Source organism: Megascapheus bottae, chromosome 17, assembly GCF_031878675.1.
Source record: "Megascapheus bottae isolate mThoBot1 chromosome 17, mThoBot2.hap1, whole genome shotgun sequence".
Taxonomy (NCBI): Eukaryota; Metazoa; Chordata; class Mammalia; order Rodentia; family Geomyidae; genus Megascapheus; species Megascapheus bottae.
In genome coordinates, this window is record NC_143525.1 from 50,943,696 (window position 1) to 50,955,049 (window position 11,354).

An 11,354-nucleotide genomic window follows, 5' to 3' on the forward strand; every position below is an offset into this window, starting at 1 on the left:
AAGCACCTGCAGGTGGTCTCTTTAAAAGGCGTTTATTGATCATATACAAAATAAAGAAAACCTTATATATCACAAACATACACTATGTACAGCAATAAATACCAGAGGCAGGCCCAGCGCCGCCCCTCCTGGACAATAATTTAGCAATAAATACTGTGCAGGGCACGGGAGGGTCCCGCACCAGGGCGGACGCCGGGCCTCACCTCGCTGCCTAGCTCTCTAAGGAACCCCACCCGGTCCCATTCCAAGGAGCCCCCACCCCAAGCTCCCAGGACAAGCCCGGGCTAGTCAACTCTGCCTGGACACAACGCTCAGACCCAGCAGACCCTCAAGGCCGGACCCTCGACAGCCCGTGTCCTGTTGCCTGTGTTTCCAGAAGGTCTATACCCACTCTCGTTTGGTTAAAGGCTTCAGGGACTAGCAGAGGGGATGGGAGGAAGGGCAGAACTGGGACATGAAGTTGCTGGAGGGGCCAGCACCCCACGGGAGTCACTGAGAGCCAGGGGGCCTCACTGGGAAGGGGCACTCTAACCCCGCCTCAGACGTGAGGCACAGCGGCTGCATGCTGGGGGGCTGGCCTCGGGGTGGAGGCCACAAGACCCTAGGCCCACCGCACCGCAGCCCCTGTGCTGCGCTGATCACATGCACCAAGCCCTGAAACTGCTCCAAAGCCAGACAGCCAACAGGAACGTGAAAACATGCCAGAAACAATTATCCAAAGGCTTCTGAGGGAGAAGTCGTTAACATGTTGGTTCCTCTCACCAGACCACAGCCTAAAAAAGTGACTCAAGATCCCACCGCGGAAGCCGTGCAGCAGGCTGTGGCTCAGACTTCCCAGCTGTGGGATGCCAGCTTTGGCCAAGCGGCCACCTCACTCCAGAGGAAGGCAGCAGGGACACCACCCCTGACGGCCATCTCAGGCAGGCGGTGGCCTACCAGAGCTGTAAACCAGCCATTGACCAGCACCTGGAATGTGGACTCAGAGCAGACAGCAGGACTGTGGGATGCTGGCAGAAAACCCGGCCAGGGGACCCAGCAGCCATGGGGCTCCTATGCTAGTAGCAGTGCCACCCTAGAGCAACAGCGGGAACACAGGAAGTGCTCCCTGTCGACACACTCTCCTCAACAGCTCACCTGCTCTCACTGGGCTTTTCTCTATCTGAGTGTCCATGTTAGAATTGGAAAGGTGGGGTAAATAAAGTCCAGTTAGGAGGAAAGTTACACACTTCGCAGACAAGTTTGGAGACCTGACTTCAGACAAAGCCCTCAATCCACTGTCAGTAAAGTCACAAGAAGAAAGAACGCAACACCCCCACAGCGGCAAAACAGAATCAACGTGTATCAGAAAAACAGCCAACAGTCACACATGGTCACAGGATCTACTGTCAAGAAATCAAGGTGAAGGCAACAAGTGCCCTGCAGAGCTGGTGGGACAGGAATGCTCCTCTGACCCCCAAACCATGAAAACAGGGTCTCACCAACTCCATGAACTTGTGTGCAACTGCAACTTCAGTTCAGTACACAGTGCCTCCTCAACCTCCACACCCTCCTATGCATGCTTAATTCTGCACCTGCTGAACAATGCTCATGAATGCACTACTTACTACCACCTGCAAGACCAAAGGGCCTGTCCTTTCCCAGCCCCTTTTAGGGATACACATGAACCAGAGGTATGACAGGAAAAGGTCACCAGGCGACTTAGGCAACTTATGTCCATCCACAGTGGCCTCAGGTACCAATAGGAGTGTCTGAGCACCTTGAGCCAAAGAAGCCCATCAAGATGCCAGGGACAGAGGATGCTCTGCTCCCACAGCACTGCAAGCTGGGCCAACCCTGGTGAAAACTGGCTGAAAGTGGATCAGGCCACAGCCTTTCCTCTCACCAGCAATTTCTGGGTTTTTCATGGATCCAGGGCCCTCACAGAAGATATCAGCAACAACAGTAAGAGGCCAGACAGGGCTGCAGTGCCTGGCAGTACCGCCCCAGTAGCATGTCCATGAAGAGCTATGGAGCCAGCCTAGAAGGCTGGTGGTTGGGCCCTACAGAGCAGCACCTCCGGGAGGAGCAGAGGGTCTCTGGAAGACACAGATCCCAAGGGGAGAGCTGCTGGCACAGACCCAGCCCTGGAGTCAAAAGCCCTTGTCTGGCACTGGTGGAGGCTCCCCCAGGCCCTCACAGTGAGGCAGGGAAGAAAGGAAGGAAGAATGGGTTTGCCCCAAGTGGAGTGCCTGGCCATTCTGCCTGGGAAGCAGCACTCCACAGAGTCAGATCAGGATAAGCTGGGGGGTGGGGGGCGGGGGGGGGGAGTCTCGGAACCTAGAAGAGGACCCCTGGAGGGTCCCAGCAGAGGCCCCACATGCAGCGTGTAGAACAAAGCTGAGGCCAGAAGGAAGACAACCAGGGACATCTTGGCCACAGCCCTGTGGGCACCCACAGTGATGCCTTGGTCCCTGCAATGCCACCACCCACAGCCGGGGTGGTGGATGTGGAAGCAGCATGGGGCTCCAGACAGCCCCTCAATTTCACCTACTCTGCCACAGGATCAGCCCGGGCCCCAGACACACACAGGAGGCCAAGGCTCAGTGGAAACGGGAATGGCAGAGTAGTGGGCAAAGCTGAAGGAAGAGCTGGGCAGGTGGGCAGACCCACATGCATCCACCGAGCAAGTGCTGCCTGGGACACTGGCTCAGACCAGGTCCAGCAAACCAGCAGAAGCAAAATCACAACTAAGTCCAAAAAACAAACACAGAAAATACACGAGAAGGGACGGCCACAGGTCAAAGGTCACCAGAAGCACCAGCACTTTACGGCTGCACAAAACCTCACCAGGCACGGACGACACCACGGCACCGGCAAGAGACGGAAGCAGAAAGGGCAAAGGAGTAAGTCACTTTCGGTACAATTGCAAAAGAGATATCAAAGAAGACAGCCTGTGATAGGCTTGGCTTTTTTTTTTTTCTTTTTCTTTTTTTAAACTAAGTTTTATAAATAATGTCTGATAACTCTGTATATAAAAACTAAACTCCAACAACAGCCACAAAGAGTTGTCTGTAAGTTTACAAGAAAGGAACTTTTGTGTTTTTTTTTTTTAAACTAGTAAAAGTTTCTCTTATACTTTCTTCCCTTTTCTATTTTTACAGTCAAACGTTCTCATTTGTTTTTTTTTAAAAGACAATTTTATAAATACTCTGCAGCTCTTTTTTCTCTTCAGCTCTTAAACATATAATTTAATAACTTCATAAAAGGAATTTCTCTCTTAAATAAAGGGCTATATAACCACACAAATAGGTCATGTAAACAGTGACACGGAACCCACTGCAGGACACTGACACACCTTCCACGCAAGCTTACCACCAGCGATTTGGCCTTGTTCAGTGCACCACATCAGGCTGGAGCACCATGGCTCTGGCCCAGCGCCTGCAGCGCCCTGGCTGGTGGTCCATTCCAGGGCCTTCAAGAACCCCCGTTCCTCAGAGCACTGCGCACGTCTTCCTGCTGGGCCAAGTGGGCTGCCCCACCTGGGTCTGAGGAGAGCTCTAGCCCTTGAGTCCTATTCCAAGCTGGCAGCCAGTAGGGCCCGTGGGCCACTCAGGAAGAGGATGACCTGGGGCCCAGGGGCAGTTGCCCACTTGCTCTTGTCCATTCCCACAGTGTCCACTCTAGACTCCTAGCCACATGCCTTGGTACAAAGGGGTTAGGGACAACCCAACATCACCATTGAACTGACCGATCCCAATGTACAAAACACACGATGATGAGGACGAGATCAAAGGGGCTCAGCCCGGCACCCCTGGGGTGAAGGTTGTGCTTTGCAGGGCAGGGATAAGGGGAAAGAGGGAGAGGAAGAGAAGACCAGGAAGGGAGGAGAGGAAGGAAGAGGGGCAGGGGCTGCCAACTTTGTTATGCGCTTAGTGGCCCCTCGAAGACCCGCCTGGCAATTGTACGAGTCCCTATGACCGGGCATCCGTCTTGGACTTTACTATTGTGATGACACTGGTGGCAGCCACCTTGCCGGGGACCAGGGGTCCCAAACCAGCAGCAAGGGGACCCCGAGCAGGAGCCACGGGGCTGCGGGCCACAGTCCTAGCAAAGTTCTGGAGGGCCTCGTACTTAGAGCGCAAAGCATCCAGCTCCAGCTTCATGCTGGCATTCTCTGAGGCCAGCTTCTCCACCTCCTGCTGCAGCTCCGCCTTCTGCTTCTCCAGCTCCTCCTTCTGGGTCACCCGCTTCACACGGCAGCTGGCCGCATAGCCTCGGTTCTTGAGTGTGCGCCGGCGCTGCTTCAACTGGATGATCTCCTCCTTGGACAGACCCCGCAGGTGCTGGTTCAGCTCACGCACTGACATGGTCACCAGCTCCTCATCCGTCAGGCTGGTGCCATTCTCTCCCGGCTCCCGCTTCACCTGGGCAGCACAGAATACAGTCAGGTCTGAGCAAAGGTCTCCAGCCCAGCCCTCCCACCCCCACCCACTCACCTTTAAGGCCTTGCTTCCTTTACTAGGGGTCGTCATAACCCAGGGGGGGGCACAGTGAGCTGGTACTCTGCAAGACAGAGTGGAGGTCAGGATGCCCAAGACCCAGCAGCCACACCCTGTCCTCCTCCCCTGTCCAGAGGCAGCCAGCCCTGCAAGCCCCCTCACACCCCTCAGACCTGCCAGAGGACAGACAGCCTTTGAGGGCAGCTCTGAATGGCCCAGCCCCTAGAAAGCTAGGCAGGGATCTGGTGGAGAAGGGGAACTGGAGGATGAGCAGGAGCAGGGACAAGGCAGAGGGGAAGACCAGAAGGAAGCCAGGCTTTAAAAATAACCCCAGTGATGCCCCCACAGCACACTGTTCCTGGCGAGTCACGCTGACTCAGCACATTGCCTGCCTGCCTCCTTCCCTCCCTCCCTCCCTCCCTCCTGGGCAGGCGGACAGAGGGAGTGTTTCACTCCTGCTCCTGAGGGCAGCCAATGGTGCCCCAGGAGACTAGCACGAAGAGTCATTCCCTCCTTATCTCCTCAGCAGCTTCCCCTAAGCTCACCTGGGACAAAGCCCTAGCTCCCCACAGGCTTAGGGTGCTGTTCCCCTGGGGATTCAGACAGAGGATGTGGTTTCCAGAAACTTGTAAGGTTGGAGAAAGATCTTCCAACTACTTCTGGCTCCACAGTCGGGGAGTCCTCTCACCTTCCAGCTGGCGGGCGATTCAGCTGGGAGCAGTTGGCCTCCTCTGCAGATGGAGCAACCATCCTGTGGCTTTGGATTGCAGCATTCTATGCCCCTGCCCCACCCACCCGAGGTATTTCATAAGGCCCCCACCACTAGCCATCCAAGGGACCGGCTCTGCTGGAGGCAGGCGGGAGTCAGTCTCCCCCCCCTGCCCACCACTACTCGGGTTCTCTGCTGAGGGCGAGGAGCACAAGCAAAGACCACCCTTAGCACTAAAATCTTCACTCTCTGCTTTCCAAATAACGTCCTACTAAGGACATTTTTGTGCACTTAGTCTGGGGAATGCCCCTCAGCAGCACCCATCTGTAGGACAAGGCTGACTGCAGTCTCTTCCTGAGGAGGCTGTGAGCACTTTAGGCAACTGTGTGGGGTGGAGCAGATTGGACAGTTCCCCAGTCATCCTACAGAAGCTAAAGTGTAGGCCAAGAGAAGCCAGGTTCCAATTGGGCAGAGGCTCCATTACCACACTTAGTCTCACTCTGGGAGATGAGGCTGCATGCAAAAAGTAGTATGCAGGGGAGGGGCCAAGCTACCTTGAGTACCTGAGGCAAGAATCCTTCCAGATCAAAGGGCAAGAGATCACAGCTAGTCTCCCTACAAGCTGACCCATGCCTGCACCAGCAGAGCCTGGAGGGGCTCCCCCAAATCCTACTGCAGAGCACAATGACAATGGGGACTTCCTGAGATCATACAGAAAAGTGCAGAGTGTGGCTGCTGGAAGCTGGAAAAGTGCCTCCTCAACAGATTTCACCCTCTGCAGAAGGCCTGAACTCAGCACAAGTGCAGCCAATCACCTCCTGATCAAAGGTGTGTGCATGCATGTGCATGTGCCCGGTGGGGGAGGGTCAGGTCTCCGTAAAGTCAAGGCTTCTGGCTGCAGGCCTGGCTTCTGCCAGCCAGGGGCCACACACTCACTAGGAAAACACAGCTGAGAGATGGCTGAAGGCATCTTTTGGAGCCTGAGGAAAGAGATCCCAGACAATAAAGCAAGGACCAGCCCTCCCTCCATCTCAGGCCTCTTCTGGGTCCTGCCAGTTGGTTAGACATCCTTCACCTTCCACTTGGCTCCTTTGGCTCAGCCAGCCATACAGAGAAGGCATGAGTGGTCATGGAGGTCCCAGTTCACCAAGGAACCCTAAACCACACACTCAGGCTAAGAGCTAGAAAAGGAAAGGTCTAGACAACTCCATCTCCTCCTACTGCAGTCAAGCTTGAGACATTATCCACTCTAGACACTAGTTAGGAGCGTTGCCCTTGCTGCATCTACTGGTGCTGCAAACTCAAGTGGCTGAAACTCCCAGGAAGATGCAGCCTGGACTCGCTGGCACCCCCAAATTTCAGACATACCTTTCCCAGAAAGCCTCAGCTACTGATATTGTTTGAATCTAAAACTTAATTTCTGGGCTGGGAATGTCGCCTAGTGATAAGAGTATTTGCCAAGCTTGCATGAAGCCCAGGATCCAATGCCTCAGTACCACATAAACATAAAAGCTGTAAGTGGTGTTGTGGCTAAAGTGATTGAGTACTAGCCTTAAACACAAAAGCTCAGGGACAGTGCCTAGGACCCGAGTTCAAGTCCCAGGACTGGCAACAAAACAAAACTTAAATTTCCACTGAAGCATAAATGACTGAAAAGTCTTAAGGGACCCTCTCCCTCCTGTTTCAGGGCTATACATTTTCCTAGGACATAAAATTCCATCCCAAAGTACACCACCTGGCACTTCAAAGCTTTAGAGTACCCCAGTGTGCAAGGGTGCTGCAGGTGTTGGAAGGGCACCCCTGGAGGGCTTAAGTTAGTCATGAAATCCGGGGCAAAGGGCAATACATAGGAGCGCCCACCTGCAGGCTGCCAGGAAACACCGGTACAGGCAACGAAAGGTGGCTCACTGCCCACAGACCGCCCCTTCCCAAGAGTCCCCACGCAGCACCGCTCCGAGAGCGCTCGCTCCAGACAGCGCTGAGGCTGCACCCCGTGCGGGATGGCAACTCACACGCCGCCACCTACGCCTGCGGTCTGCAGCTCTCCTCTGCGGTGGAGGGGTGCTCCCCGCCCTCCTCCTCTCTGCACTTTCCGGTAGACCTGGCTCGGCTGGCTCCGCTGCTGCTTCCTCCTCCTCCTCCTCCCCCCCAGCCTTCCCGCCCCGGCCCAGGGCCGCCCGGCTCCCCGGCCCGGCTGGCTCGGCCCACCTAAGCTCCTCCCCTCGGCGCACTCGGAGCACAGTTTCCCAGTTCGGGGAGCTGCCCCGGGCGGAGAGCCGGGCTCGCGGCCGGAGCGGATCGGCCCCCAGAGGGAGGCGAGGCCCGGAGCCTCACCTTCCGCCTCGGCGAAGCCTTCGGGGCTTCCGCCTCGCAGCCCCGGCAAACTCAAACGGGCCCGGCCGCCTCCCCGCGCGCGGCCCGGCCCCGCGGCGCCCGCGGCAGCGCCGAGTGACCTCACGCCGATGACTCAGCGCTCCGCCGGGCTGGCACGCGGGTCCCCGGCCGCTCGGGCCGGGCGCCGAGCCGCGGACGGACACCTGCTGAGTCAGCGGCCCGCGCCCCGCCCGGCGGACCCCGCGCGCCCGCCCCGCGCGCCCCGGGAGCGCCCGGCCCCGGCCGCGGGCTGCGTGCAGCCCCGCCGCCCGCCCGAGCCCGCCGCCCGCCGCCCGCTGGGCCCCGAGCACTCACCACACTGCGGGCCCGGGCGGGCCGAGGCGGGGCCGGGGCGGGGCCGCGCGCGCTCCGGGGCCGCGCGGGGCTCGGGCTGAGGCGAGGGGGCCGGGCCGGGGCTGCGGGGTCGGCCGCCTCCGCGGGCCGTACCGAGCGCGTAGGAAGGCCGGGCCGGACCGGGCTCGGGATCCGCCGCCGCCGCCGCCGCCGCCGCCGCCGCTCCTCAGACGTCACATGATGTTTGGTCACGTGGGCTCCATTCATGAAGCGACGGCGCGGTCCGCCAGAGCTTAAAGGGGAAGGCGCGGCGCCCGGGCGGAGGCGCCTCGCCACTGCGCCTGCGCGGGCCGCGACGTCACCCTGGCAACGCGCGCCGCGCCCGGGCCGGGTATCGCGCGAGCGGCCGCGGCCCTCGGCCCGCCGGCCACGCCCCCAGCGGGGCGGGGCTTGCGGTCCGCGGGGGAGCCGTGGCAGCCGGCCGGGCTGTGCGTCCCGGTCTCCGCCGGCGCGGCGCGGAAGGACAGCCACGAGCCCCGCCGGGCCGCCGTGCTCCCGTGCTGGTCCCCTTTGGCCACGACGAAGCGGCCCCGGAAGCGGAAGTCCGCCCGCAGGAGGGACGCGTGGAGTGGGGCCCTGCCCGGTCGGCTTCCCCGCGAGGGCGGGACGGCCCTGCGCCAGCCGCGGCGCGGCCCCGCACGGGGGTTTGGGCTCGGCCTGGCTCTCCCTCGTTCTGCCCGACCAGGGCTCTGGAGCTTCGCTGGCCATCGCGGCGACGGCGTCTCGTCGAGGGTTGGCCACAGCCTTCTCGGCTCCCCTCCCCATTGGATTGGTTAGCATCCGGCCGCAGGTATGGAAGGCACAGACCCTGGGGAAGGCCTCGAGGGCGCACGCAGGGTCTCCTTTCCCTGGCCAGCATCCTGTCGGGAGAGGTGGAGATTCTGGGGGTTCACGGCCCTGACGCTGGGCCCTGCACTGCCCCGCCCAGCGCAGAGACTCATGCCTCAGGTCTTGGCGGTCAAGCCAGTCCTCCTGGTCCAGCTGTGAAGATGTGACAGCTGGTCCTCCACCCACCTTCACCCTGTGCCAGTTTCTGCATTACACACAGGAGGCCCAGGACTGGAGGTTTCAGCTCCTGTGTTGTGTACTCTGTCCTACTTTTCCTCTCTGGATGTATTCTCTCCTTTAGATTTGGCTGCATGCAATCTTGTGCCCAAAGTGACACACACACACACACACACACACACCCATGTCTGAACCAACCTTCTTCGTTCTGAAGTAGCGTGGGTAAAGAGAGAACTGGAATAAGGCTTTGCTGTGAAGCCCCTCAAAAGCTTCTCTGAGTCAGAGGCAGTGGCCCATGCTTAGAATCCTAGAGGATCACAGCTCAAGGCCATCCTGAGCAAGTTTGAGAGACTCCGTCTCAACCAACAGCTGAGCTTGGTGGTGCTCCGTTGTTATACCACCCCAGTTTCAGAATACGCGCGGGAAGGCTTCCCTACAGGCCAGATAGGGCATTAAGGGAGATCCTATCTTGAAAATAACCAACATGGGGTTGCTGGGAGAAATGGTGTGGCAGAGTCGTTGTAGAGGAACTGACCGAAAAGGTCAGGCCCTTCAAACCCCAACACTGAAGGAAACAAACACTTCTCTGGAGCAATCCTCCACCACCCTACCCCTGTGCACATGCATCACCTCTGAAGAGGGCCTCTTCCTGTCCCCACACCCACTGATGAGTAGTTGAATAAACGAGGGCACAGCTACTGTGTCACCCCAGGAACTTGGTGGGGGCTCTCTTAAGGACCCTGGTGTCACTTTGGTCCATGGTATTGGTCAAACATTATTTTGCATTATTGCATGAGACTGACATTTAAATCAGCCTTAAAGATTAGAGTTGGGCACAGTGGCTCACGCCTGTCATCCCAGCTATTCAGGAGGCTGAGATCTGAGGATCAAGGCACAAAGCCAGCCCGGGCACAGAAGAACCTGAGACTCTTATCTCCAATTAATCTCTAGAAAATGGAAGTGGGGCTTGGCTCAGGGTAGGACTGTAACCTTGGGCTGAAGAGCTCAGGGACAACATCCAAGCCCAGGGGTAGGGTGGTATCCTTGAGCTGTAGAGCTCAGGGACAGCACCCAGGCCAAGTTCAAGTCCCATGACCCCCCCCCCCCAAAAAAAAAAGAATAAGTTTGTGAGACTTTTATCTCCAATTGAACACCAAAAAACTGAAAATGGTACTTGACTTAAAGTGGTAGAGCACTAGCCTTGAGCAAAAAGAGCTCAGGGACAGTGCCCAACCCCAGAGTGTATGCCCGTATGCCCCATGCCGCACACCTGACAAAAAAAAAAAAAGAGTACCTCTCTATAACTGATAGCTCATGCCTGTAATCCAAACTACTCAAGAGGCTGAGATCTGAGATTTGGGGAGCAGTCCTGAGATTGAACTCAGAGTCCCCTAGTTGCCAGTTAGGGGATCTTCCTTCTGAGGTCCACGCCAGCAGTGGTGGAGCACATGGCCATTCTCACCATGAGTGGACTTTGCGGATCCGTTGAAAGCCCGAGTGGATTAAAAGACCAACCTCCCGCCCCAGGGAGGGAGAATTCTCCAACAGGAGGCCTTCCCAGCAGGCCAACCTTGAGCTGGCAGGGGTGCTGTGCATACTGGATGAGGGCTCCAGGCTGCTGGCTACAGTCATGAGAGACCTGCTCCTTGTCCTTTCTCCACTCATGTAGGTCCCTTTGGTTCCGCTTCCCTGGACAGCCACATCATCTCCCTCCAGGGATCCTTTGTCTTCCAGAACCTGACCCTGTGTGGCCTGGACCACCTAGTGCGACACTCCACAGGGTAGGGTGTGGCCTTCCGGGCAGGTCTGTGATGATTAAGGCCTGGGGGTTCCCCCCCCCCCAGCTCAGCCCAAGCCACCGCGACATGGAACCGCAGAGCTTGGACTCTCCTTCAGATAGATGTGTCTCCGCGGGGCAAAGGCACTGGGAGAGTTTGAAAGCCAATTTATTTAATCCTTCCAGTTGGGAGAGTAGTGACAGCACCTGGTGAGCCAGGGTAGGGAATTGAGGGCCTGAGCCTGCTGCTAGCCAAGGTCTGCTGGGGCCATGGGTGCCTGGCTGGTCAGGCGGCTCACGGTCCTTGGCACTGGGCTGGGGTTGGGTGGACCTACTGGTTCTTACGGGAGGGTATTCCTGGTAAGGAGAGCGCAGGAAGGGACAAGGGAAAGTGAAGACCATGAAGGCCTGAACTCTGCAAACTCATGCCTGTTGTGAGCTGGCCCTTGGAGACCAGGGAGATTCCCGGCAGTAAGATGTGTTCCTCCCTACCACGATGCTAGCTGACCCCTGATGACTGGCTGCCAGAGACAGGAGTGTGCTGTGGTGACACAGTGTGGCCCTGGGCCCGGAGAGGAGACAGCAGAATGCAAAGGTGGCCAGGTGGCGCCAGAGGCTGAGACAAAAGATTGCTTGAGCAGGTTTGTTTTTGATCTGT

At 57.8% G+C, this 11,354-nt stretch overlaps 1 protein-coding gene across 5 annotated transcripts; it reads right to left on the reverse strand.

Moving 5' to 3' along the window:
- Positions 1-70: 70 nt before the first annotated feature.
- On the reverse strand, positions 71-8,130 carry Mafg (MAF bZIP transcription factor G). Of its 5 annotated transcripts, XM_090351387.1 has the most exons (4): positions 7,876-8,126; positions 5,024-5,209; positions 4,476-4,542; positions 71-4,403 (listed from the first exon to the last, which is right to left on the reverse strand). In XM_090351387.1, the coding sequence occupies exons 3-4, from the start codon at positions 4,509-4,511 to the stop codon at positions 3,951-3,953; spliced, it is 489 nt and encodes a 162-aa protein (XP_090207513.1). In that variant the 5' UTR covers positions 4,512-4,542; positions 5,024-5,209; positions 7,876-8,126; the 3' UTR covers positions 71-3,950. The 5 variants fall into 5 exon arrangements, with proteins under 5 accessions (XP_090207513.1, XP_090207510.1, XP_090207514.1 ...); XM_090351384.1 differs by having other exon boundaries at positions 71-4,542; positions 7,876-8,130; XM_090351388.1 differs by lacking the exon at positions 5,024-5,209 and having other exon boundaries at positions 7,876-8,128.
- Between the last annotated feature and the right edge of the window lie 3,224 nt (positions 8,131-11,354).

Bases quoted from the DNA above. Each gene is read 5' to 3' on its own strand.
- Mafg (XM_090351386.1), bottom strand. From the start codon at position 4,511: ATGACGACCCCTAGTAAAGGAAGCAAGGCCTTAAAGGTGAGTGGGTGG.